This window comes from Anopheles arabiensis, chromosome 2 (assembly GCF_016920715.1).
Source record: "Anopheles arabiensis isolate DONGOLA chromosome 2, AaraD3, whole genome shotgun sequence".
In the NCBI taxonomy this organism is placed as follows: Eukaryota; Metazoa; Arthropoda; class Insecta; order Diptera; family Culicidae; genus Anopheles; species Anopheles arabiensis.
In genome coordinates, this window is record NC_053517.1 from 22,219,806 (window position 1) to 22,246,961 (window position 27,156).

The window sequence follows — 27,156 nt, forward strand, 5'->3', positions numbered from 1 at the left end:
CGGTAGGGTAGAAAAACACGAAAGCATTAATCAAGCAGATGAAAGTACAAAGGCATAGCAAAAAATAATACTGATAATAATAATAAGCAGGCCTCCCCTCTATGTTCTACACAAGCTTTGCCGTTCCGAGCACTGGTGTCCTTCGACGGGCGCACTCTGTGCTTCGCCTGCTTTCTTGTCGCGGCGTCGAATGCAAACGCAAAGTGCTCGCATAGCATTGTGCAGCGCCCGACAGTGCGGGAAGCAGAAACCGGTGGATACGAGGGAAGCGGAAAGAAACCTTTGGAGGGCAAGGAAAATCAATGCATTTCGTTCTATTTATCGAACCTGTTTGTCACCTTGCCTTGAAGGTATCGGTGCTTTGCTTACTCCCCGTCCAATGTCGCCGGTTTCAATGTGGAGGCGTTCGAGTCGAGAATGGTTGGCCCATTCATCACTGTGGGCAGGGCACATCAGCAACACCAAAATAATGATAAAATCGTATACTGATATTGATCGTACACAACATGCGAAATGAAAGTGATGTTTTCTGTTGATAAAAAAGCTACAAAAGATCAGAGTGCTTCTCGCTTTCAGGCAACAAATGTTGTAACTAGGCACTACGCACATTGTGCGTCTCGTGGTGTCCCACAAACCATGACTGATCGGTTGGAAAATTGTATGAATTAGCGTTTCCCGTTTCCGTCCAAACTTATCCGACCGAGATGCCGCTGGTGATGAGTTCGCTTTGATCTGCTCCACTGGTGCATGTGTTGCGAATTTTGGCAGCTTCTTTCGGGCCCCGACAGCCGGGAGGGATTTTTCTTTGTTCTTTTCTGCTGACACACTCTAATGAACCGATGAGATGGAATTAGGCACGAAAAAAAAACAAGCATCGATCGAATTTCAAACCAGCTTGAGTTAATTACGGTGCCACTGTAAGCAACTTCTTAGGAGCAGGGGAGGTTTTTTTGTGTGAGCATATGTGTTTGAACAGCATCAGCTTTCATGGCTAGAGGATTAATCAATTGATTTGTTTTTGCTTCACCAGCTGTGAGCTTTACTCTAAACGCCTAAAGGTATGCAATTTTTGCGACAATACTGCTCTTTTGGGTATTTTGCTTACTTAAAAGAAGTTTACAACAGTGACACATCTACTACCGTACCGATAATCATTAACAACTGAACATGATCCCATAACTGCTGAAAGCTTCATGGCATTGCTTAAACAGGAGCAGCCTGGTGCTAGAATAATGATACATATATGCGGGATGAAACACGAAACTGTGTGACCTACATAAAGCACTGCCACTGGCCTGCCATTTTTCTCTAAAAACTGGGTCAAACTAATAAGCCAACTATGATATATGCGATCCGCCTGCTAATCCTACCCACATTCCGTTCCCCGGCAAACAAATAAAAGGAAAAGCTGCATTAATCACACGAAGTACAACACCGTACATACTGACAATTACGTGATCCACCCTTTGTTGTGCCATCGGTCGTTTTCCGGCCCAAAGGTCAAACGATTCAAGCGATTGGCGTTCAGCTGAGCAAAAAAACCATTTACTACGCTTGAGCAACCGTTCGGTACGGAACATCACAGTCCTTCCCCGCCTAACGCCACTTTATTCAATCGTGTGAAAAGGCTGGTCGAGTTGCAAATTTGTGTGTCGGGCTACTCTCGGCCTCCATTAGCATCGATGAGGCTTGAAAACTCTTCCCCCATTTCAAAATGGGGCTTACCAATTCACTGTCATTGTCAGACCCACGACGTCAATCAGGCAGCGGGTTTTTGGGGGGTGGCTTCGGTGGGCTTCGGACATTCCCGTCCCGGGGCTTAGGGACAGAAAAAATCCAAAATCCATTCCGCTGCTTCAAGGGTCGAAGCGAAAAGACATACCGGTTTTGCTGCTCACCGGGGGTTATGCCATTGCCTGGCTGGGCCGAGAATCGGGCGGACGCTTACGACGGCTGACCTTGCAAGGGTGTGGAAGCTCCGGGGTCGCTCATCATTCTCTACCCGTGCCTGAAACTACTTGAAAGCAATGGAGCAAAGTGGCAGGTGAACAGAAAGGAAAAAATGAAACAATAAACACACCACACACACACACACACATACACAAAAACGCACACAATAACTCATCCAGCTTCCAGTGCAAAATCGATACGGCTCGTGGTTTTGCCGTGCGGAGAGAGAGAGCAAGCGAGGGCAAGCCTATGCATCGTGGCGGCAACCGCTACGTGGTAACATTGTTAGAGCACGTTCAAGGACACGCGCTCTATTGATCTTGGTCGCATTTTCCTGATGTCCCACGTAGTCTCGAGGATGGTCGCCACCGGGGTTTTAAGCGTGGTTGGAGTGTTCCATACCACCAGCAGGGCGGTCCAGCACGACGTAATGAACCCGATGTGTGGCCGATATCTTTCAATCTAGTGGTGCGCGGTGGAGCATTATCCGGCCGCCTAAACCCCCACCAGCCGGTGCGGTCTTGGGTGCGGTAATTTGATAATTCCGCCACGATACTTGCTCCGTACAAGCAGCCACGATTCCTCGGGCAAAAGGACACACAGGTTCGCACAAATTGTGCCCAGCGTAACATAAAACGCGGGCTCATCGTAATCATTACGCGCGGCGGGCAGTAATAACGAATGGGCGTCCATCAATCGTATTCGCTCTAATGATGATCACTGCACATCGAAAGAGTCGATCCATTCCGGGGAGCAGGAAGCGCACTCGTCACACACACACGTCGTAGCATCATAGGGATGCCTCACCCGGCAGGCTAAAAATAGAACGGCCCCACGGCAGAGTTTCCGTTCCATCACAATGACGCAGACGGTTGGCATAGGGAACTCCTTCGGGGGCGGTTGGGTAGCACTCGCTTTTTTCTTATGTGTGCGAGGGAAATTATTTTCCAAAAACCACCACGTGTCGGAACAACCACCACGGACGGACGGACGGGTGTGTAGCGCATGTTGCTTCAGCGGGTTCGCCCGATCGGTCGTGTCTCGCGCTTCAGCCATCGCCATCGCCATTTGCCGAGCGGACGGTTAATACGGTCTGGCACACTTGAGCCGAGCGAGCGGTACAGCGTCAGACTTGTTTATGTGTTGACTTATCGATTATTGCACATGGTGCGGGTGTGTGGGGGTGCGCAGGGGTATGGGAGGTTAGAGCCATGTTCGTGTAGGAAAGGTTTGGTTAGCTCACCATTATCATCGCCGTGCATTCTATATTTACGTTTGGTTGGTTGGTTGGTTGGGGGCAGGGTGCACCTTCGTTTTTTTCCTTCCCCTCTCCCCCATCCCCATAGAGTTCACATTAATATTTCCACTTCGATTCCTGCCCACACAGGCCCACTGGATTGATCCTTGGCGCTTTTAGTAAGCCAACCATACCGTGTGCACTTCGCCTTTCGAGCGCCCAACACTCGAGCAACTCGCGTGAAGGTCTCGCCCGTTGCGGGTGCAACTGTTGTTCTGTACCGTCCTGGTATCGTGCTTTGTACGTGTGTTTGTTTGTGTGTGTGTGTGTGTGTATCGTTGAGTGTGACGTAATCGTGTGTATACATAATTTAGAGAGACAGCTTTGTCTAACCCCCGTTGCTGTTCGTGTTTCATTCCGGGTCCGGTCGGAACGTTCCGGTTGTGGGCTGAGTGTTCGATTGTTTTACTAGCAGCCGCATGTGTGTGACATGTGGCGGCCGTAGTATCCTGTGGTTCGAAGTTTATGTCACGCTTGACGGTTTTATGTCGCTTTACATGATTTCGTATCCGTTTTTATTGATAGGCGATAGGCGACGGGGTGTGCTAGGTGCCAAGATAGCCGGGGCCGGGGCCGGGAATGCATTACCGTTTGAATGTTTTATGCGCTACGAGATACAGCGACGGTTGGGCGCGTGTTCTCCGCGTGTGGTATTATCCTTTCGGGCAGGGTGGTGGTAAACGATACCAAATAAAAGCAGAAGCAAAGACATGTGCCGGTGTCCAGAGCCAACAAACGTAGGGCCAAATCTGCAGGTGTATTAAGTGCTCGCCAAAGCTAAGCATTTTGACAGACGTCGAGGGCAAGCGGGGGAGCTGGCTGGCACGTGCTGCGTGGTGTCATAAACGAAAGCAGTAAACCTGAAGGACATAACAATTTATGGCAAGATTCGGATTGGTCGGTACAAACACACCGAGACAGAGTTGCCGATAAAGAAGCAGGTTTGGAATGGTGTGTTCAGCTGAATTTATGGTGATTTCATGATATGCGATCGTTACGCCGCCCCGAGCCGTTCCCTAAACGATGCCGGAAATGATAAACAAGCATGCCTCTGCCCTTCCGAGCGGTGCGTTGGCGTTGTCCCCCATGCCCGTTCTCGCGGGACTCATCGTGGAGGATATAATTTACTCACTTTCTCGTCGCCAATCGTAATTTTTAGCGACAGTCAACTTGCGACTCGAACAGTGTCACGCAATACGGCTTTCTGGCCCGCTGTTTCGATCCGAGCCCATTTCCCGACGGTTTTGGGCGCGCAACAGTTGATACGCGGGGCAGCGATGTAGAATCCATCCACCGACATCAATCATCGTTCGAGGGCGAACGATGTCACGCAGCATAAACGGTCTGCGATTAGCAGACGGCCCCGTGCACTGTCGCTCGGTAGAAAAAAAGAGCTTTCGAACAGCGGAAGCAATGGTAACGAACGGCAAAAGGCCATTCAATGGGGACAGGAAACAGCCAATTAGATATTCCATAGCTTCATTCCGCGAAAGTGAGCACCCGGATGCCACTGCTGTTAAATTGAACTATGTGCAATAAAATAACGAGCAATGTGAAGAAATATGGGCTGACAGGAGAATAAACAGAGCAGATCGAAGCGGCTATCCGGTTCGAAGGACCAAATATTGCTCCGATGTCAGAGTGCAAACATTGAGAGGAGAGTGCTACAATTGCTTAATAATTATGACAAATTTATGTTCGGTGTATACCATATGTATTGCAAGAAGGAATTCATGAAAGTGGAACGAGTAGAATAATTATTGGCTTTTTTTCTGCATACATTTAGGCGCTCATACCGATCTAAAGTACTTCTGAAATGTATCATTGAATGTGTTTAAAAAGCACTAGAAAGACTTTTTAGTTACGTTTTCCATTAATCTTATTTTGGAAACTCACACTCGCATATAGACGGTGTACAAAAATCGATAAAAATTAATCATAAATCATTGCCGAGCTTCAAGTGCGATATCTATCTAACCACAGCGTCACTTGCTCCACTCGCAGCGTCGACTCTGCATGCCATAACCTCGTACAACAAATCGGTTCTATCATAACCGCAGACCGTAGGCACGGTACAGTTCCGATTTCGTGACTGAAAGCCATATCTCTCGGCTTGTGCTACATCTCTTACCCTACTTGTTTGCCTCGCGTCACCTTACTTCCCACTAGTATGAGGCCAGCGAGCAATAAGTGTTGTGATTTGTACAGCGAATGAAGGCATTGGTAGTAAAAGTTGTTTGGCAGAGCACGATTCACAATTTGCTACTTGTTTGAATCCGAAACAAATGACGCGGCGTAGCCTCGGGCGTGAAACTCGCGTGAGTTTAATAGGCGAAGCGCGTTACGAGTCGATTAAAAGCAGAGCACGTAAGCTAAACGGTAGCACATCAGGCGTCTCTCGCACTCTAGAACGCTGCACCGTCGCAGCAATAGGAATTGAACGTGTAACTTTTCTGCATCCCAGGGGCCATCTGTGACCCAGTTCCGTTTCCGTCTGCCCAGCTGGCGGTTGATGAACTTTATTATGGGACGATAAGCTGCAACCGAGGAAGGGAGGCCAGAAATGTATAGCGCAAGCATTCTTTTCATCCCAGGATGAAGATCCTGCTGCCACTCACCGAAAGCAGCATGCATGCAACATATCATGGCAGCATTGTTCACGAAGCTGCATCCAGGTCTAAATTTATCTATGCACAGGTCGATCCGGTAGCACACCGTAGAATACTGTGCCATCGACTAACGAAGTACGGACGTCGCATCAGCAACAGCGTAACAGTCTGATTATGGTGCTTTCGCTCTTCCCCTCGGTGCTTTTGCTAATGCTGATGAGGGAGTTCCTCATCCTTTTATCAAGGGGCGGCTGACTGTAGTCCATCGCCAACATCATCATTCGAGCGATGGGCGTGCATGCATACCTGCAGGACCAGTGCTGGGAGCGTTCGACCTGATTTGATGGTAGTTGCGCAATTGTGAACGAGCTCTTGGTGCTGGTAGTGACGGAGGGTGAAAAAATAGTAATCAGTCACTGTGGGCTTGAACGCAGGAGATGATATGCCGCAGAAGAGCGTAGCTCTGAAGGTCTGCAACGTTGAGCAGAGATGGTGGACTGCAGTAACGTCGATAGAATTAAGTTTTGATTCCTTTTTTCAACGTTGACACATAATACGTCTCTTGTGATTTGTAAAGTATGTGAGCCAATGTTAAGTCATATTACGCAACAAAAAATCCAATATTCTTATCTGAACGAATAAATCAGCCACATTCGGTTGGATAGCTAGCTTTGTTCGGTAGATTGCATAACTTTTGGCTGATTGGTAGCTTATGGGATTAATCGACGTGGAAGAAAAACTATAAGCACTGATTGTAAAGAAACTCATCTCATCCTAACTTATGGGACAACTAAACTAAATGTATCTTTTGTATGTTAAAAAGTTATAATATAATATTTTAAACACTATTTCATTCGTAAACTAACACCCTCTAACGATTCATTTTTTTCCAGGTTGGCTGCAGCTCAAGAAGCGGCGCTCGCAGGTCAGACCTCGAACGGGACTCAGTTCGGACGCAAAGGAGGCCACTATTTAGCTGATAGAATGGGTGGCCCCAGCAGTCAAGGGGGTCAGTCTCTGGCTGGAGGCGGACCCACCTCGCTCTTTATTTTATCAGAGGACAACATCATTAGGAAGTACGTAGGTGGTGGATCCTGCCATCACACGCCAAAAGTTCTTGCCGAAAAGTTCCAAGCATTAACAAAATCTCCTCTTGCCCCGTCCACCCCCTCTTCCCCCTCTCTCCCACTGTGTAGATACACACGGTTCATCATTGAATGGCCTCCGTTCGAGTACGCTGTGCTGCTGACAATCATTGCCAATTGCGTGGTATTGGCTCTGGAGGAGCACTTACCTCATGGAGACAAGACGATACTTGCTCAGAAGCTGGAAAAAACGGAAGCATATTTTTTGGGCATCTTCTGCGTCGAAGCATCACTGAAGATCCTCGCCTTAGGGTTTGTTATGCACAAACACTCCTACCTCAGGAACATATGGAACATAATGGATTTTTTCGTCGTAGTTACGGGGTAAGTCGTAGGCCACAGTGTAAGGTCACAGGTGAAAGCGTCCCTTTTTTGTGCGGCGGAAGAGGAATATTTCACTCTATTTTACAGCGGAAACCTTTCGGACTTTTAAGCAGCCTACAGCACGGTTTCATTGTTTTTTTGTTGTTGTTTTGCTATTCTTCTGCAACATAAACACTTCTAACGGCATCGCGCCGTGAAGTTAACAATCTATCCACCTGCAAATACAGCCCCAACCACTAACCGTACCCCTTTATTCATTCGCGCACAGTTCAATGACTATTTTCGCTGAGGCCAACGTTGACGTTGATTTGCGAATGCTTCGATCATTTCGTGTTTTGCGGCCGCTTAAGCTTGTTTCAAGGATTCCAAGTAAGCGAAGATGCCGGTGTCGGCAGCGTTCGTCACTGTCAATTAATGCTAGCGAAACCATAGCGTGTTTTTTTTTCCTCCATAGTGGCCAGTTGCTAGTGCTAGACAAGTACGGTGTTTCGACCGATCGTTCTACTAACCGTTTGCGCGTGTGTTCGGTGGCGGTGGCTTCCCGTCGGCCGGCTTTGGTTGAATGGGAACTGCTGCCAGCAGTTAATTGCTACTAGTTGTATTCTTTTCTTTTTCGTTCCTACCTTACTGTTACACAGCGATTTGTCGTTTCGTTATACGCTAGGAATAGTATCTAGGATGTAGAGGGGTTTGTCTTCTTCTTTAGTTACTTAACGGTCCACTCAACGCTAACGATTCGTCCACCGTGTTTCCAAACTTCGTGGCCTAAGTATGTCAAGACCCTGGGTGAGAGTGATATGCAAAATCCATCGTAAACCGTAAGCCAGGACAAGGTTACTTACGGTCCCAGCGGGACGCGGCAGGGTACCTGCTGGTGAAATTGACCTTAATAGGATCAACCCGACTCGTCACGAGGTCAAGTGTGGTATAAATGAGGAGAAAGCTTGACTGTTCTGATTCGGTTCTGTAGTTCTGAGTGTCGTAAAAATTTCCATACCATCGTCCATTGTCACCAGCATCAAGTCGCTGATGACCGCGTGAAGTGGGCACCCCGAAGGTTGCATCGTAATGGACTAAATCTAGGCAGCAATTTATAATACGACGTTTCGCATAAATCTTCGACCGCTGACAGCCCAATTTGAGTCGCTTTATTTTTGTCCTTCCCATGCCCCTAGTGCTAGTGCTAAGTAATTTTAGTTTTTTTATTACTAACAACGTCTAAACTGAACACTTTTTTACCCTCGGAATCACTCCTCTGTTTGCTAGATTCATCACATTGTTCCCCCAAAAGGGACCGGAAGTAGATCTGAGAACACTAAGGGCGATCCGTGTGTTAAGGCCCTTAAAATTAGTTTCTGGAATTCCTAGTGAGTAGTCAATCCTAGACGCCGACTGGCAAAACTAGCAGTAGTACATGTAGCGTATTTATTTATTTATTTATATTTTTCGTAGTAATAATTAATATTAATTAGTTATAAAGTAATAATTTCAAAATTTCACTTTTTTCTTAATTATGTAAGGTTCTAGTTGTTTATTTCATTTTTAAAATTTAATTCAAGTTGTTTTGTAGACTAAGAAAAAAACAATGTTTTAGATCTCCACTAAATAATTTAAGGTTGCAGTAAAAGTATTTGTGTTATCGTTTTCATAGTATCATTGTTGTACACTTGTTTAGCACCTGTAATTATACTGAAACGACGAACAAGCTTCTAAGAGCATTATTTCATGCAAAAATGCATCCATTCAATCTAACACTCTCCTAAATGTATGCAATTTTCATAGCAAAACGCCCGATTTTATGCAGCGTGCACAACTCGTTTTACTTCGTAAGCAGCTTTTTTGTCGTTTCTAGTACTGCTTACACCTGTAGTTGAATGAAGCTGAAGTTAATTTATGATTTGTTCATGACCCACTAACACACGCTCTCCGACCATTCCTTTCTTTTGTCACTCGTGCGGACTAACTTGCCAACTTTGTCCAGGTTTACAAGTAGTCTTAAAATCAATCATCAAAGCCATGGCGCCCTTGCTGCAGATAGGATTGTTGGTCTTGTTTGCAATTGTTATCTTTGCAATCATAGGCTTAGAGTTTTACTCCGGTGCGCTACACAGGAGCTGTTATAGCTTAGAGGATATCTGTAAGTACGCGCGCGATAGCGCTGCAATGGCGCGCAAAGCGTTTGCACCAGCTCCAGTAACCGATTTTCGCACTCCACTCCGCTCCGTGCAGCTCAAATCGTGAAGGAGGGCGAATTCCCGACGCCTTGCAATGCAGATAACGACACGATAGCACCGACCGGTGCGTACGTCTGCAACAGCAGTGACAGCACGTGCATCGAGCAGTGGGAAGGGCCCAACTTCGGTATTACCAGCTTCGATAATATTGGGTTCGCCATGCTGACCGTCTTTCAGTGCATCACGATGGAGGGCTGGACGGCAATCCTGTACTGGGTAGGTTTGGCCACCGCTTTGGGTGGGCACCCTGCGTTCACACATACTTCATTCTGCATGCTTCTTTGCGCTGTACTTCCAGACCAACGATGCGCTCGGGTCAACGTTTAATTGGATCTACTTCGTGCCGCTCATCGTGCTGGGATCCTTTTTCATGCTTAATCTAGTTCTCGGTGTGCTCAGCGGGTAGGTATACGTGGTTTCACACTGGACCGGCCGGACCGGCCATCGATGATTTTTCGTCACACGTACCAAAAACAAAACTGATTTATTTGTTGGCCAAGAGGCAGCACTTAATGCTGCCTTTTAGCAGGCTGCCACTCATTGCGTTTCGTTCTTCAAGGATTTTTGTTTTCGTCCGATATTAACTCACACAACAATTAACGTACCTCTTGTGTTTGTTTTGATATGTAATTTGTGCCCAAAAAACCAAACCAAAAAAAAAACTGTGTCCGTGTCTGTGCCACACACACACACACACCTACATCCTTCCTTCACGTCCCGCCACGTCGCGCAGAGAGTTTTCCAACGAAAGGGGACGCGTTGAGCGACAGGCTCAATTTCACAAGTGTCGCTCCAGGCAAATGTTTGTCGAAGCAATGACATCCTATCTCGACTGGATTACTCAAGCAGGTTTTAAAATTGATTTGTTTTGCTCTCTTCCGAACCCTCCGTAACAGATTTAAAAAAAAAGCCCCCATTAAACCAGATCCGATCGGCTTCGCCTAGCACGCTCGAACGATCTGCTCCCATAGGTCCACCCCGTCCCACCCACACAACCTTTGTAATAAACTTCCCCTTTATGCTCTTACTGCCGCAATGCTCGCCAGGCCATTCCCGGTTTTAGTTCCCTTTTTGAACGATTTTCTTTTCAGCTCAATCCCCCTCCTCCCCGACCTAGTTTTTCCCAACCCTGCCCTGCCCTGCCCCGTACTATTCAGCCAGCTCTTACAGCGGCAAGCATTTACACGCAAAACAATGTATCTATTTCGTTCTGTAACCACTTCCGTTCTTTTGTGCGCCGAGCTTTCAGACAAAAAAAAAAATCAGCAAACGCAAAGCAGCAAAGATAAGCAACCCTCGCGCTAGGCAAACGCGCTACGTACGGTCGAACTTTCTGTTTGTTTTTCTGTTTTTCTTTTCCGTTTCGCTTGTTGTATGGCTCCCATTGTTTTTGGTTTTAACCTACGATTCTCTTCAAAAACCATTTATCACCCTATTTTCCCTTTCCTCCCCGTAGAGAGTTTGCGAAGGAGAGGGAAAAGGTAGAAAACCGCCAAGAGTTTCTGAAGCTACGTAGGCAACAGCAGCTAGAAAAAGAGCTAAACGGCTACGTCGAGTGGATTTGTAAAGCGGGTAGAGTATTGCTATTGTTTTGGCTTGTGCATGTGCATACCCCCCCCCCTCCCCTGCCTGTGTACGAACCAACACATTCCGTTTTCGGCATCCCCCACACTGCACACGACACCTACCTCCGCTCTTCTGAACCCCTCCCTCCGGGAAGGCAGGCCCTGTTTGGGGGCACAAAACACGCCCGAGGGCGGCGGAGCTATTGCCAACCCGGGGGGATTTCTGGATGCTCCAATGATCCCTATCTGCACGCTATCATCCGGCTACGGCAAATCTTGCACGAATTCCCGTACCATTTTGGCTCGGCCCGTACCCTTCATCCCTCAGCAAACCACAATCCTCACGTCCCCATGCGCTGAGCGACTGCGGAGCGCGCCTACTAATTGGCTTACTAATTACTCTCGTCATTTTATTCTCCCATTTCAACCGAAACCACCCATCGCAACTCTCGATACACAAACATATACACACACACCCATACAACAAACACACAACCACACGTACGTACTCCCTGTGCTGTTGTGTGCTGCCCATCCCCATCGAACTGGACGGCTACCATCTGGAAATTGGAACCGGAACCGCGTCAACTCGCACCTTCTACACCTATACGGTGACATTTGCACGCACACACACCCCCAAAAACACACAAACGCACCCACAGAGGAAGTGATCCTGGCCGAGGAGCGCACTACCGAGGAGGAACGGTTGCACATTATGGAAGGTTCGTAGTACAGCATTTGTTGTAACCGTTGTGTCATGGCAGTTGGTGGTAGTGTATCGAACGGAAATGCAGATTTAATATCATCCTCCTGCTCTCTATGCACCGCACAACAATCCCCATCCGATACATGCTCTCTGTGTGAGTGTGTGTGTGTGTATATTGAATGCGCACCAACACCCCCGGTGCCTCCCGTGCGGTAGGAAATTGGAACGCCATAAATTATGACATCGCGTTACATACTTGGTTCACCGCAGCGACACACATGGAACAATGCAAGGAATAAATAGAACAAACCCTATGCCCCCTTCCCAGGGTTTCCTTGCCCTGCAAACCGCACCACGGATCTCTCACCCTGTACACCCGACCCCTCGCTCTCCGAACGTTCCCATCTTCTCTCTGTCTCAATCGGGGAAATTGGACACCTGCCACCGGGGACGACACGTGTGCCGTATGCTCGCTCGCTATTGCACAAACAACATACACCAACCATTTCCCAGCATACTTCGCATGCGCCGGCCGCAGTGCTTCGAGCCGAGAACCAACACACCGCCACGTAGGGCGAGTGGTGTAAGGGCGAGACGGTTTACTTCCCACGAGTGCAACACCAACCCTCAAACACCAGCACGACTACCGATGAACTACACCGCACGAAATGAACGCAGGCTGTCGGGTGAACACGCGCGAACCGACCGGAGGGTTCACGCTTATCACGTGAGCGTGTGCTCGTGGAACCCAGGTGACGGTTCCGGGTGCGCGCGTGTGTGCGTGTTGTTATTTAGTGCGCGGGAAAAACTCCCAGAGAGTGAGAGTATGACGCTTCGAAAGAGAGAGAGAGAGCGAGAGCATTTCACATGGCAAAGTTACATCAACTGTTGTTCTGCCCATGACGTCTGTTTATGTTTTCTCGCTGCCGTGCGATTCGGTTTTTATTCAAACTTTTTTTTGTGCGTACTCTTTTCATGCTGCAACGACAACAGCTCGCCGGCGTGCAGCGGCCAAGCGGAAAAAGCTGAAAAATCTCGGCAAATCCAAATCCACCGACACCGAGGAGGACGACCCGGACGAAGATTGTGGTGATGACGGTAAATTGAGCTTTTGATTTTTATCTCTTCTCTTTAGACCGAAACAAGTACCAAACACGACCAACACAATCTTAAAACTCAAAAAAAAAATCAAAATCAACATCACACACTAGCCTCTACCAGTTGAAGTCTTCTTAAGAACGACTAACAAACGCATAACATGAGTCTTGTGTCATACAGATTACACGATTTAAGGCGCGTCGTTCGAAGCGCCTTAAAGTATGCAATCGGGGAACAAGTTGTGGTGTTGTTTGTAACCCTATTCACAGTTTTGCTACGGCTTCTACTCCAACACACACATACACATTTACACAGATACGAAAAATACAAAACGTAAACAAACATAGAAACACATGCACACATACAAACACACCCACAGCGACCGAACTGCAAACGTGTTCTATCCGTGATCTATCTGTGATGGTGTTGCGTTTAAACGTTTTGAAGTGTTATTTTTTGTTTAAATACGTTAAGTTGATACCTTACCTTACCTCTACAACAACAACTACTACTACTACTACTACTATTACTACTACTACTACCACTACCACTACTACTACTACTACCACCACTAATACTTCCACTACTGCTCTGTGTTTCTCTGTCTTTATGTTTGTGTTTGGCCATATCCGTTTGAACATTTCCCGTCCGTGTTTGTTCGTTTGTTGGGTTTTCTTCATCTGTCTATTTTCTATTTCATGTTGCATGCACTGTATCTTCCCATACATCGCCACCGCGATCTGTCCTCACAACGATGTGCATTAATTTTTTTTGAATGTCGAAAAAAAAAACTTAAATGAAAAACAAAACATATTTTTGAACAAACAAACAAACCCAATCTCCGTGACGCGCGTGACAGTCTTTGTTCCGAAGCGCAAGAAAGGTAAAGGTACGGCATAAGTCAATTATTTATCTATTGTTTTTTTTTTACACGATTAGCAAGCTTCTCTGTAGGCGCTAGAGGGTTGTATTTTGGGCTGTATCTTGTATTATTGAAGTAACTTCAAACGGCAATCTAGCCAGTACGGTAATGTTGGTGAAGGGCTTAAAAGGTTAAAATTTCACTCACTGAAAGGTGATCGGATAAGGAAGTTCGTAACGTAGGCTAATGTTTGTAGAAGTTACAATTAGGCTATGCAACAAAGCAGGTAAATTGAATGTAAAATAAAGTAGTAAAGTAAAGAACATGTGCGAGAAAGCGCATTGCAACAGGTGCTTCTTTTATAAATAGTATAATAAATTGAAACAACACGCTAGAGTTGTGACCAACAAGCTTCAATCCATTCATTTTGTATAGATTGTGAACCATAACATTTCATTTGCATTCATACTGTTCCGATTTGATCACGCTAAAACGTTAGCGAAAGTAGTGATTTGTAGACCTTACCTCTGCCGAGTAGTCGAGTAGAGCTGGCGGTGCATCTACAGCAATCTAATTGGACCCGGTTTCCCCTGTTCCTTTGCAGGTTACCTAAAAGCCAAAGTGAAAACGCAAGGAAAGTGTAAAGGCTTCTGGCGAGCGGAGAAGCGATTCCGCTTCTGGATAAGACACACGGTCAAGACGCAATGGTTCTACTGGTTCGTCATAGTGCTGGTGTTCTTCAACACCGTCTGCGTTGCGGTTGAACACTATGGACAACCGAACTGGCTGACACAGTTTTTGTGTAAGTATTCGCTACGAGGCGCAGTTGAGCTGTTTTACTAATATTCTTTTTTTTTTTTTGGGTTTTTGTAGACTACGCCGAGTACGTGTTTCTCGGGCTGTTCATGATGGAGATGTGGATCAAGATGTACGCCCTGGGGCCTCGGATCTACTTTGAGTCATCGTTCAACCGGTTCGATTGTGTCGTTATTAGCGGTTCCATTTTCGAGGTCGTCTGGTCCGAGGTGAAGGGCGGATCGTTCGGGTTGTCCGTGCTGCGTGCGTTGCGATTGCTGAGGATATTTAAGGTAGCTATCGGTGAAGCATTCATTGCCAGCAGTAGTTGAACCAACGTTACGCCATACGTCTCCTTGTAGGTCACCAAGTACTGGTCCTCGCTGCGCAATCTCGTCATCTCGCTGCTCAACTCGATGCGCTCCATCATTTCGCTGCTGTTCTTGCTCTTCCTGTTCATACTGATCTTCGCCCTGCTCGGCATGCAGCTGTTCGGCGGTCAGTTCAATCTGCCCGACGGCACCCCGCCGACCAACTTCAACACGTTCCCGATCGCGCTGCTGACCGTGTTCCAGATCCTGACCGGCGAGGATTGGAACGAGGTCATGTACCAGGGCATCGAGTCGCAGGGAGGCCACAAGAAGGGCATGATCTACTCGCTGTACTTCATCATTCTGGTGCTGTTCGGTAACTACACGCTGCTGAACGTGTTCTTGGCTATCGCGGTCGACAATTTGGCCAACGCACAGGAGCTCACCGCCGCCGAGGAGGAGCAGCTCGAGGAGAACAAGGAGAAGCAGCAGATGGAGCTGGACAAGGAGATGGAGGCGCTGCACATGCAGAACGATGGTTCGCCGCCTCGCGTCGAAGTGTCCAGCCCGTCGCCGACGCGAGGCAACGGGAGCAGTGGCAGCACAAAGAGCAAGAAAAAGGACGAAGAGAAGGAGGAGGACGACGACGAGATACCGGACGGGCCGAAGCCGATGCTGCCGTACTCGTCGATGTTTGTACTGTCACCAACGAATCCGTAAGTGCCAGTGTCAGCTTCTCCTACAAAGTTGTTTGTAACTTATCTTCAAAATAAATTCCCATTTTAGGATACGCTGTGGCGCACATTGGGTGGTGAACCTGCGGTACTTTGACTTCTTCATCATGGTCGTCATCTCGCTGTCCTCGATCGCGCTCGCCGCGGAGGACCCGGTCGAGGAGGACTCGCCGCGGAATAAAATTCTTAACTTTTTCGATTACGCCTTCACTGGCGTGTTCACGATCGAGATGCTGCTGAAGATCGTCGATCTCGGCGTGATACTGCACCCGGGCAGCTATCTGCGCGAGTTCTGGAACGTCATGGACGCGGTGGTCGTGATCTGTGCGGCCGTCAGCTTCGGCTTCGACATGACCGGCAGCAGTGCCGGCCAGAACCTTTCCACAATCAAATCGCTCCGGGTGCTGCGCGTGCTGCGCCCGCTGAAAACAATCAAACGGGTGCCGAAGCTGAAGGCGGTGTTTGATTGTGTCGTCAACTCGCTCAAGAACGTGATCAACATCCTGATCGTGTACATACTGTTCCAGTTCATCTTTGCCGTCATTGCGGTGCAGCTGTTCAACGGGAAGTTTTTCTACTGCACCGACGACAGCAAGCACACGAGCGAGGAATGCAAGTAAGTGTTCCGTGGATGGGCTTGAACCCAAAACCGTTGAGCTAACGCTTTTGCGTATCTTTCTACCTGCAGGGGACACTTTTTCGTGTACGACGGTGCCGATCAACTGCCACGAAGAGAGCCGAGAGAGTGGAAGACGCAAAGTTTCCACTATGACAACGTGGCGACTGCCATGCTAACACTGTTCGCCGTGCAAACCGGCGAAGGCTGGCCTCAGTATGCTCTCCCACTTTTACCACTTTATGACTATGCCACCTGAATGCACCACTTTGAGGCACCGTGTCGTTAACGGGTTCCTTCTCTTTTGCTTGTAGAGTGCTCCAGAACTCGATGGCCGCTACCTACGAAGACAAGGGTCCAATCCAAAACTTTCGCATAGAGATGTCCATATTCTACATAGTGTACTTCATCGTGTTTCCATTCTTCTTTGTTAACATATTCGTGGCCTTGATTATCATTACATTCCAAGAGCAAGGTGAAGCGGAACTGCAGGACGGTGAGATAGATAAAAATCAGGTAAAAAAAACGAGCGGAAGCCCAGGCGTACTCAAGCGAGAGCATTACTGGGTTGTAATGCTGGTACAATCAAACCCGAATATCAACCCTATCCACACACGTCCATCCTTTTGCGCTTCTTTCTTTTCAGAAATCGTGCATAGACTTTACGATAGGTGCTAGGCCTCTGGAGCGTTACATGCCAAACAAGCGGAATAGTTTTAAGTACAAGGTGTGGCGCATCGTCGTCTCGACACCGTTCGAGTACTTCATAATGATGCTGATCGTGTTCAACACGTTACTGCTGATGATGAAGGTGCGTATGGTTGCATGTTGCTTCCCTGATGTTGATTTTCGTTACCTCCTCTCTAACATTTAATGAACCTACCCTACCCCCACCCCTCGTTTGTCTTACGGAGCTCTTCCGATGTATTCCACCTACGGTGCAACTAATCACAGTTTAATGCAGTCAAAAACAGTAACAATCTGACAAACAGCTTAATCTCTTATCGTCATACCGTGCACATGTTGTTTGCGGATGTACGCAACACATCTTGGAGATGTCAGTGCGTGTGTGTAAGCTACATCCAGGCAGGTTCACACCCTCGATCAAGACGCCTAGCTTGAATGCAGCAATGTTTAACAATTTCTCAAAGTCAGCTGAACAAAAACGAAGAGAAAAAGACACACACTGCTCAATGCAAAAAAAAGGACCAAACAAACATATACACACATGATATATAAATGTAAATAATAGGAACTGTCCTGCATTTTCCCTCTCCCCGATCTGAGTGAAGTCAGAGTCAGAGTATTGTGATGGTAGGGAAAACAAGTTTCACAGTTTGATATCTCCGTTGAAGTGTAGCTATGGTTTTTTGTTTTGTTACGTTCAATCATTCAGTTTCAGTTTCAATCTCAGTTTACTAGTTTTTAACCATAGTTGAACTGTTTCTTCGTTGGTGCACGTCTTTTGTGTAGTTTTTTTTTTTTTTTGTACGTTTACTGTTCTTGGTTTTGTCTGGCATGATGTTTTGTCTTGCATGATGTTTTTTTGCACGTTGTTTGGTGTTTTTCTTATTATTTTTTTGCATTTTTCACTTTTACTAACTAAAAAAACATGCTTATCTGTGTGTTGTTACACTACGTTTTTGCGTTATTTTTTTGCATCTCAAACAATCAATAACACACTAAACATCAACAATAAAATCTGACCGTTTTAACCGGAACAATGCAGAAACAAGATTGAAAAGATGAGGAAACCGCCTATCAAAATAAATTAATGCATGCATTAAACATTTAATCTAACATCAGCAATATAACAAAACAGCTGTTAAAAGACAAATATTGATATAATATATCATCAAATATTGAACAAATATTGAAATATCATCCAAAGATAACTCTTGATGCATTGTTGATTGTTCCGATTGTATGGTTTTGTTTTCCTTTTGTTTCAGCATGTCTTGTGACTGATGATTTTTAAGTTCGATACAATCCGATGCACTTTTTAATTTTTGGTTATTGTTTGGTGTGAGGTGTCTATGCTCGATTAATCTATTCCTATACCCCCAAAACATCCTCACCATAAAGAGCATGCCTGCTAGTGCCCGTGTAGTGACTGTTGAATGTTTTGTGCCGTGAATGTGCGTCGCATGAGTATGTATGTATGCGTTATTCCCTTATTGTTTATGGTGTCCGTTTGCCGTGTTTGAATGCACCGAACGGGTCAACGGTTATAGCTCCGGCTCGTTTGCTGTTGCTTTATGGTTTCACAAACTGTCTTTCCTTATTGGCATGATAACTGTAAGCTGCACTTCTGTCTTCATCTCCCTAACGAACACACACACACACATACACACACAGATACACACTGTTGCACCGCTGTTTCCTACCGGTATGTGTTTGTCCGAATGCGCAATTGCCGTTGTGATGAATCTTTGCATCCACCAGTTCGTCACACAGAGCTCATCACATCATTTGCATCCGTGCACCTGCGTCATTCACTTGCACAAGCATGAACCCCATATGAACCCATATATACACATACAGACACACATCGACACAACCATCACAAACACATCTGCATTTGACCTGCACGCAAAGAATGGCACAGCTACGAATGCTTTCAACGAGACATTGGTATCTCGTGATCAATCCCTTCATCACCTTTGTGTACTGTTAAATGTTACTGCTGTACTGCTGTTGTAAGCGTGCGTCATTGTGTTTGGTTCCAACATGTAACATACTATTTTACACGACCATCCATTTCATTTTGCGTCATTCCGCGTCACTCCATTCACGTGCGTCATACACAAAAATAATACGATCCTTCGATCTGCATAATGAACATGTTTAAACCGTTTTTTATCCTACCCTGTTTGGGAATGCGCGGTTCACCCGATGTGCCTGACGTTGCTCTAATTGTTACAGAAAGTATTCAGAATGCTAAACTTCATTTCGAAAGCGCACCCTTACCCTTACGTGTCACTGAAGCGTCAGTTAAATTGTATGTAAGTCTGAGTGAAAACATAACATAAGATCGTATCGTATTTCGCGGGACCTATGTTTCCTGTGATGTGGCCTGTTTTAAGTGAACTACCTTTGAACCATATCCATTGTGGGGTTTTATTTAGAGCGCCAGCTTTTTCACAACCCACTACTTCACAAAATAATGCTCGACCCCGATCTTCCTTCTTGTCCCGTCGAAACTACATCAATTGTTTGTCCTATTTTTGTGTCTACTTGAATGTTTTTTTTCTCTCTCTTTCTCTTATTTATTTTTCTCAATTAACACACATCCCTTATATACGACTTACCTTATTTGCGCAGTATCACAATCAAGGAAAAGAGTTTGAGAAATCGTTAAAATATCTCAACATGGGATTTACCGGGATGTTTAGTGTTGAAACTATACTGAAAATAATAGGATTTGGCGTAAAGGTGGGTATATTCGGCAACGGATGATCACTGCACAATCACTGCTGTGATAACTGCGATACATAGTTGGCTGCAAATGTGAATGAGCTCATAATGATGATATCGTGAAAAGAAAAAAATAAGTAATCTGCATTCAGCCAAACTTCATTTATGTTTCGTTTCATTATAACTCACCATTCATCGCTCATGTTTTTGTTGCTGCAAGTTCGTACCATTTTTAACTCTTGAACAGCAAACGTTCATTTGCACAGCAAAGGTTTGATAAGCTTCGGATTTGCTTGAACCGCCCCATAGAGGAAGGTAGGTAATGCATGCATTTTGCTTCGTAACCTAACGCACAGGAAAGCAAATCAAATGGGGCTAGAGCTAATATCCAGGAACTCATCTCACCTCAGGTATGTGGATTGAACATATATTTCTACTTAAATCAATTTAAATAGCATATGTTCCACGATGACCATACAATATGTCAGGTAAGTGTCAGCTTCAGCCAATTTAATTTAGTTGTTTGTTGCATTTATGATATCGTTTCAAGCCATGACGAAGCTTATCAAATCTTTGCAATTGTGTTCTATTTTATCTGTTTAATTTTGAGTTTAGTTGTGTTAAGTTTTATTATTAAAATGCCAATTTTATGGTTCAGTTAACAAAAGCAAGTGAAAGATTTCATGTACCTTTTGTGTTATTTAAGGCTACACTAAAATATTTCACTTCAAAATTATGATATCAAGTCTTTCTACTTTAAACATTTTAAGATACTAGATTATTATCTGATTTAGTGTACTTTGCGTTGCTTTTTTCGTGGCTATTCTCGATATTATTTCCATTATTTCGTTGCTCCAGATTTTGTTTTTACTCACTGTTCAGTTGTTTGTTTTCTTCACAACTCATTATCATAGTTTCATTGCATGTCTGCTTTTAAAATATCGATAGATTCGCATGAACATGCTTGACATATGACTTAAGCATGTAATGATTACTTCTAAAAACAATGTTACGTTTGTCGCTTATTCCATTCGGCATAGAAGTCACTGTACCGTTGCATGATTCACCCATTGCTCCGTATCTTGCATGTTCAATTAACGCTGAGAAAGGATTCTGGTGGCTTCAATATTATAAGCAGTTTTGTATTCATTATAAAGCGATTTTATAAACAAAATCGATACGGCAATGGAAAAGATTAAAATATCAAATATGATACAACAAGCCCGATTCCTTTCCTGGCTGTGAAATATTTCATTCCATACACTCCTTGCTTGATTGTTTGTGCATGTTTCATATGAAATATTCATCTGCAAAAACAAACCTCCAGCATCTTGGCATGTTCCCGCATGTAACGGCATTGAAGTCTTTTGATTTGGTCAATTTCTAGCTTCACTGTCTTAAAGTCTGCCCGAAAAATGCACTTATGTTCGAATCAGCCTTGAGTCCGTTAACTTTTCTATGTCACATTTAAACTGTTTATGTTTGTTTTACATTTTTTTGTTAACTCTTGCTTTTTCGTTCGTTTCACTGTGAGTAAACATGATGATGCAAATGCTGCATGTTGTAAGTGATTGTATTGCTTTTGTTTTCCCCTTTTCGCTTTATTTCATTCTAAAATTATGGGTACTCAACGGATGATTTCTTGAGAATGAGAAGCTAAAGTTAAAAACAGAAAAGAAGCACTCAGCAGTACTCGTCCCAAGCGTGTGTTTGCAACGCAAATCAAAAGTTTGGTTAAAAAGTTCTTCGGCTCTCGTACCTCTCCGGCTCTCGGTAATTGTAGCCAGCGAAAATTTTGCTCCAAAAATCTCTACAACTGCAATACAATTCAACCGTAACTACAAGATGTGCTGATTTGCCACCCCTGTTCCTTTCTGCAGTTTCACGACGCGCCAACGACACTGATTGATATTCTGAGCTTCATGAATTTGGTATTCACCTTCTTCTTTTTGCTGGAAACTATTATGAAACTAATCGCTTATGGATGTAAGGTTGGTACTGGCCGTTCATCGTTCGTTCGTGTCGCCGTTTCCGTGCATCATCTAACAAACAAAACGCTTAAAACCGAACCGAGCCGATACAGAAAAGAAAAACCCCAAAATCGTCTCAGAAAAAAGATGGACAATTTGCACCATCGTACCATTTGCGTTTGATCTTTGGTTGTCTTTTGCTTAATCTGTCAAACTTATTTTTTCTCACACACTGTACGTAACAAACATTTCCTTAAGCGTAACGATAACGTATTACAACAGATGGTAAAGACATGTTTTGATGTTTCGTTTTGTTTTGGTTTTGCTTGGAAAACATATAAATCTTGGTTTGCCAATATCATGTTTCGGTTAAGTTTTTTAACAAGTAATGTGTAAACAAGCTAGTAATGGATATTTTTTCAACAACTTTTACTAACCCCGCAGAGCAGACCTGCGAAGGCTTTGGTTTATGTTTTAGTTTTCTCCACCTCCCCTCGGAACGCTGTTGCTCGTAGTTCATCCATTTGCTCATGGTACCCCTTTCATGGCATACAGTATAGCATTTTATTTTTGGTATTTTTGTTTCATTCGCTTTGTCTTTTTATTCTCACCCTCATGTAACGTTAGCATTTCTCGGTAGTGTAAGCGATGAAATTATCAATTGATGTTCATAGATTTATCAACGAAACTTCTCTCGAGCCGTTCGTTTTACATCTAATATCTTTCAATTTCGTTTCCTATGAGTTGTGTTTTCATTTCTTTGTACATTTTCCTACCGTTTTCTGATATGTTAGCTCGTCGGCTAGATCCGCCAATAACGGGCGGTTTAGGTTTTAGTTTAGACGCAAAGCTCATCAAACGAAGCCTTGTTCGATTTTGTTTTCTTTCTTCGTGATGTATACAGACGCTGCTCGTTTAATTTCCTTAAAATTAATATCAACTCTCTGTTTGTTTTTGAGTTTTATTAGCATACTTTGCTTGTTTCTATTTTCACATTTACTTTCTACTATGTCGAACCGTGTACATCACCTTTACGTTTCAGTAGACTGATTTAGATATCGTGAAAGCTATCACTAGACAATTGAATATGTTTTTTTAATATTGATTTCTATTTCATCAAACATCACTTCCATCAATCATAAACTAACAACAACAAAAATATCATTCATCAAGCTCATAGTCGCAGATTAAATTGTATTTATTCTAAACATCTTCTCGAATACTGACTTTCTTGTATGTTTTTTTTCTTCTTCCTTTCTCCAAATTTTTTAAAACAAACAATTCCCATATGCACATGCTAAATTTTTTACCCTGTTGAGCAGAATTTTTTCAAGGACCCTTGGAACATATTCGATTTTATAACAGTAATTGGAAGTATTATCGACGCTTTAGTTCTAGAATTAGGGGTAAGTAATGTACATCTTGACGTATGCATTTCTGTCTTTGGTGTATCTCATTTACCATTCTGGTAGTGTGGTAGATGTAACCGCAAACGCCCTAAGCAATCGTTCTCCACTAAACGAATAATCAACTCTTCTCTTCTTTCTTCCCTTTCAACACGTGTTCTCTTTCTCTCTTTTCCACACCTTCCAACACTTCCATCGACACTGTAGGAAAATTCCTTCAACGTTGGATTCCTAAGACTGTTTCGTGCTGCACGATTAATCAAACTACTGCGACAAGGTTATACAATACGTATATTACTTTGGACATTTGTTCAATCATTCAAAGCACTGCCATATGTCTGTTTGCTGATTGCCATGCTATTTTTTATCTACGCAATTATTGGCATGCAGGTATTTTTCCAGTTTTAAATGCATTTAATTACCGCTCAAATAACCTCAACTATTTCTCTTTAGTTCAGTTTTGTTTCCTGTTTTATGTTTTAATTTTATTGCATAATGGCAAAAAACAAAACCAATGTTTAGTGCCAGAGTTTTGTGTTTCCTTTTCTTCGCCAGAATTTGATTCGCAACCAGGCCATTGACCAGTATATGATTTTATCAGTCTGTGTTATTATCCTTTCGTTTATCAAAATGAAATCCAAATTTTCAATCAAATATCAGCTGCGAACAGAATGGGTCCGTTTAGTGGTTAGAATGTTTGTTCTCTGGGTTTTTGTTCTTTCCAGTTTCTTTAGAATAGAAAAAATAGGTTTAAACATACTCTTTTAAACGACTTCATTCGCAATATCGTTGAAAAAATAGTCCATGAAAGGCACTTAGTGCTTTCACAATTTTAACTATTTCTTCATAGCAGAAACGTTTAAACTAGTCACACACGCATTACCACCGTACACACGTTGAGATTAGTAGCGCCTTTGACTGTTGCAAATAGATCAGTTTGGTAAGCGTTGTCATCGGCTCACACTTTAAAAATTCTGGAATTCAAACAATGAAAGCGTAAAGCCATTTTTCTATGTTCTTCAGTGACTGTGAAAAATCTGCTTCAAGGGCTTAGCGGGTAGGACGTTTTTGTTTTATTTTACTCCTGCATTCCCAAACCCCGGAACCCATGCCCATTGCGAACACGTTTATACTTATGAATCAACTACCATCCCGAAATGCATCACCGACACCGTCTGACTGCCATGCTTTATGCGACGGATGATCGGCCGACACATCAAATGAACCACCATCCATACATGCCATATTCTCACCCGTCGGCCGAAAACGTAACGTAACGTATCTCCAACCCCATCACGGGTCTGCTGCAGGTTTTTGGCAATATGAAGTTTGATCCTGACACAGCTCTGAATCGTCACAATAATTTTCAAACGTTTTTCGGAGCTCTACTGCTGCTTTTTCGGTAATAATCCACATACCCACAACCCCAGCCTACTTTACTACTGATCGATCAGACAGACACACCCACACACATACCTGTAGCCTGTAGTGATGATACACTCTAGCGACCGGTTGGTATAAATGTGGCGTATTACGTCATGTTCCAACCGCTTCTTAACCTTAAGCAGTGCATTGGCAAAATGTTTAGCTCTTAGAGATACCACCCTTCACACATACATTCAGTTACAATATAGCGAATGATACAAAAAATAGACACACACACACACACACACAAACAAGAAGACGATCTAAACAACTCCCTTACCAAACTTCCTTGATATAGTTGCAAATGCTAACACAATCAGGGCAAGATGGCTGCTACACACTTGTTGAACACACGTTGGTTGTACATCCTCCATCTTCCCGTTTGTAAATGTTTCTTTTTTAACGTACCTGTATATGTGTGTGTGAGTGTATTCCGGTAGTCGTTTAGATGCTGGCGACTGCTAAACCATATATAGCTCGTATAAAGTTCGTTCGTGTACAGTTTGAATACGGTCTGTGGTTCAGTAATGTTTCCGTAACAATCATGGCACTAAGTGCGCCGCAGCAGTAAGTGAGTTCCTAGTTCCCAATAAGTTCCAAGTTACAGTTGATATTTTTGAAAAATCTTCATCCATTAAAGCTACGCCACTAGCAACTTACCACAACCATGCATTAAACAAAAGTATTGAAGTTTTGGTACCGAAATTGATGTACGACATGCCTGACAAGATTGCTTTGATTTGTTTCAAAAAACACTTAAAAAACGTTGATAAATTTCAATACTTTTCTAAAGTTTCGACAACTCACGTTACTGGGCATGTTGTACATATGTTTAGTTTCGTTGTTTTTGTTTACATTGCAAACCTTTCTGGTAGTCAAGTTCAAGTGCAAACTTAGCGTTATGTTAGCGTGTAGTTTATAGCATTTTGCAGTTTCGGCCATATTGCACACTACCATTCAAATATGGCCATATTTCAATAGCAAAAAAGGTTACTAGTGCTAGAGCGACCCTGTTAATGTCCTGATTTTAACCAGTTTGTTTTATTTTTTTTATATGTTTGAAAACATTGCATTTGGTTATTATGTACAGTATAAAGTCTTTTCTGTTGAACGTTCTATATTTTTTTTATTGCTGTAAATATTGTTTTGTGACTTCATCTCGTGAATGCGCACAAATGCGTGTTCAAACCGCGTTCCAAAAAAAAAAAAAAACCAAAAACTATACAACAATTTCCGCCTGAACTTAGGTATTTGGGAATATTGAGCTAGATCCTGAATCATCTATCACTAGACACAACAACTTCCGCTCATTTGTCCAAGGGCTGATGCTACTGTTCAGGTAGGTGTCCGTTGCTGCTGCATATCACGCTCACAACTAGAATAAGACTTCATTTACTACAGTTTCTTCCCAGACGTATACCATCTCTACTACTGTTACCCTATCTAAAACAATATACAACGAACTATCAACTACCTTCTACTATTATAACTACTAAAACTGTTTCTACTACTACTACTACTACTAACACTGTCGCCAAAACTATTACTGAATGTCAATAGTACTAGCATTTCAACTGTATTCTAGGATATACGTTTACAAAACCGAAAATAGGGAACACATTCGTTATTAGTTTAGTACCGAAAAAATAGTAAACAACAGTTATGACCGTGAAATGGTTTAAAACACCAAAATGCACTAGTAGACATCTTCATCATCACAGTTCAGTTCTTTGAGGTGTATCGACAGAGAAGCCTTCCTCATCAAAACTCGACTAGCTAGATGTCCGTTTTCTAATCTTCTTTAGTACATGAAATATCACAAGAGAGTACAAAAACGGTTAAAATATTTCGGAGCATCAAAAAACTAGTCTTATTTGAGAAAGCTATAGCTAGAATATGGTCTTCTTATTAAAGTATGTTTACAACATCGTTGTACTTCCGTAGGACAGACAGCATCTAGCAAATCGTTCATTTCTTATACCTACTCTACCACTTACGTTCACACTATTAATCGTATTTATTTGTTTCTAGTACTAGGCGCTCTGTAGTACGCAAAGAAGTGTCACCGTAACACGATTCAGAATGTATAGGAATTGTTTACCGCTAGTGTACTTCTGCCCTCAGCGTGAAGGATTCGTGTGCAAAATCCATGTACAGTCTGCATAGCAAAGTTACTACATACATTAGTTTCGTTAGCTCTTGTTTCTTAGTTTCGAATTCCTGTTACTTTCCCTAGCTTATTGTTTAACTCTTTCGACAGCTATTTGTTTTCATAGTTTCACATCCGTTCTCCTTGTTGCTGCATATTACTGCTAGAGCACCTTCGTTTTTTTCTCAGAAACTAGCTGATTGCTTTAGTACGTTTACGTAGCTACATTTAACTTGCTACATTTTAGATAGCGTTTTTTCTAACTTTAGATTTAACCATAGGATATAGAGTCTTTGACATATTTTTTTTCTGGAATGCTTTGCTGATAGTGCTGTAGAATCGTTACGAGTTGTGTTACTTCCTCACATGAGAATGCAACAATTATTCGGCGTGATTTCACGCATTCTTGTGTCCCTTTTTACTTGTACTATAATTGAAAACATTGTTAAACAAGAATAATTCGCTCCCATTGACTTAATGATTTAACGTAATTTGGAAGACTGCGTTGTACTTGAATGCTGCAGTTACGAGTGCAACGTTTGC

The 27,156-nt window shown here is 43.7% G+C and overlaps 1 protein-coding gene across 20 annotated transcripts in view; it reads left to right on the forward strand.

Annotated features, from left to right (window-relative positions):
• The window catches only part of LOC120896627 (voltage-dependent calcium channel type A subunit alpha-1), an 81,060-nt gene that overhangs the window by 37,248 nt on the left and 16,656 nt on the right, over nucleotides 1-27,156 (forward strand). For 8 of the 20 annotated variants that reach the window (XM_040300885.1, XM_040301001.1, XM_040300976.1 and 5 more), the window contains 21 exons: nucleotides 6,750-6,932; nucleotides 7,053-7,325; nucleotides 8,592-8,692; nucleotides 9,307-9,462; nucleotides 9,555-9,775; nucleotides 9,858-9,961; nucleotides 11,016-11,131; nucleotides 11,787-11,846; nucleotides 12,824-12,928; nucleotides 13,788-13,817; nucleotides 14,395-14,592; nucleotides 14,664-14,878; nucleotides 14,948-15,612; nucleotides 15,683-16,246; nucleotides 16,319-16,462; nucleotides 16,561-16,762; nucleotides 16,893-17,057; nucleotides 19,571-19,681; nucleotides 22,956-23,039; nucleotides 23,247-23,429; nucleotides 25,712-25,803. In XM_040300885.1, the coding sequence (XP_040156819.1) occupies nucleotides 6,750-6,932; nucleotides 7,053-7,325; nucleotides 8,592-8,692; nucleotides 9,307-9,462; nucleotides 9,555-9,775; nucleotides 9,858-9,961; nucleotides 11,016-11,131; nucleotides 11,787-11,846; nucleotides 12,824-12,928; nucleotides 13,788-13,817; nucleotides 14,395-14,592; nucleotides 14,664-14,878; nucleotides 14,948-15,612; nucleotides 15,683-16,246; nucleotides 16,319-16,462; nucleotides 16,561-16,762; nucleotides 16,893-17,057; nucleotides 19,571-19,681; nucleotides 22,956-23,039; nucleotides 23,247-23,429; nucleotides 25,712-25,803 (3,972 nt within the window). Of the gene's footprint in view, nucleotides 1-6,749; nucleotides 6,933-7,052; nucleotides 7,326-7,593; nucleotides 7,695-8,591; nucleotides 8,693-9,306; nucleotides 9,463-9,554; nucleotides 9,776-9,857; nucleotides 9,962-10,292; nucleotides 10,409-11,015; nucleotides 11,132-11,786; nucleotides 11,847-12,823; nucleotides 12,929-13,787; nucleotides 13,818-14,394; nucleotides 14,593-14,663; nucleotides 14,879-14,947; nucleotides 15,613-15,682; nucleotides 16,247-16,318; nucleotides 16,463-16,560; nucleotides 16,763-16,892; nucleotides 17,058-19,570; nucleotides 19,682-21,543; nucleotides 21,655-22,955; nucleotides 23,040-23,246; nucleotides 23,430-24,349; nucleotides 24,442-25,711; nucleotides 25,804-27,156 lie in introns of all 20 variants that reach the window. The other 12 variants (XM_040300938.1, XM_040301053.1, XM_040300902.1 and 9 more) reach the window with 11 other exon arrangements.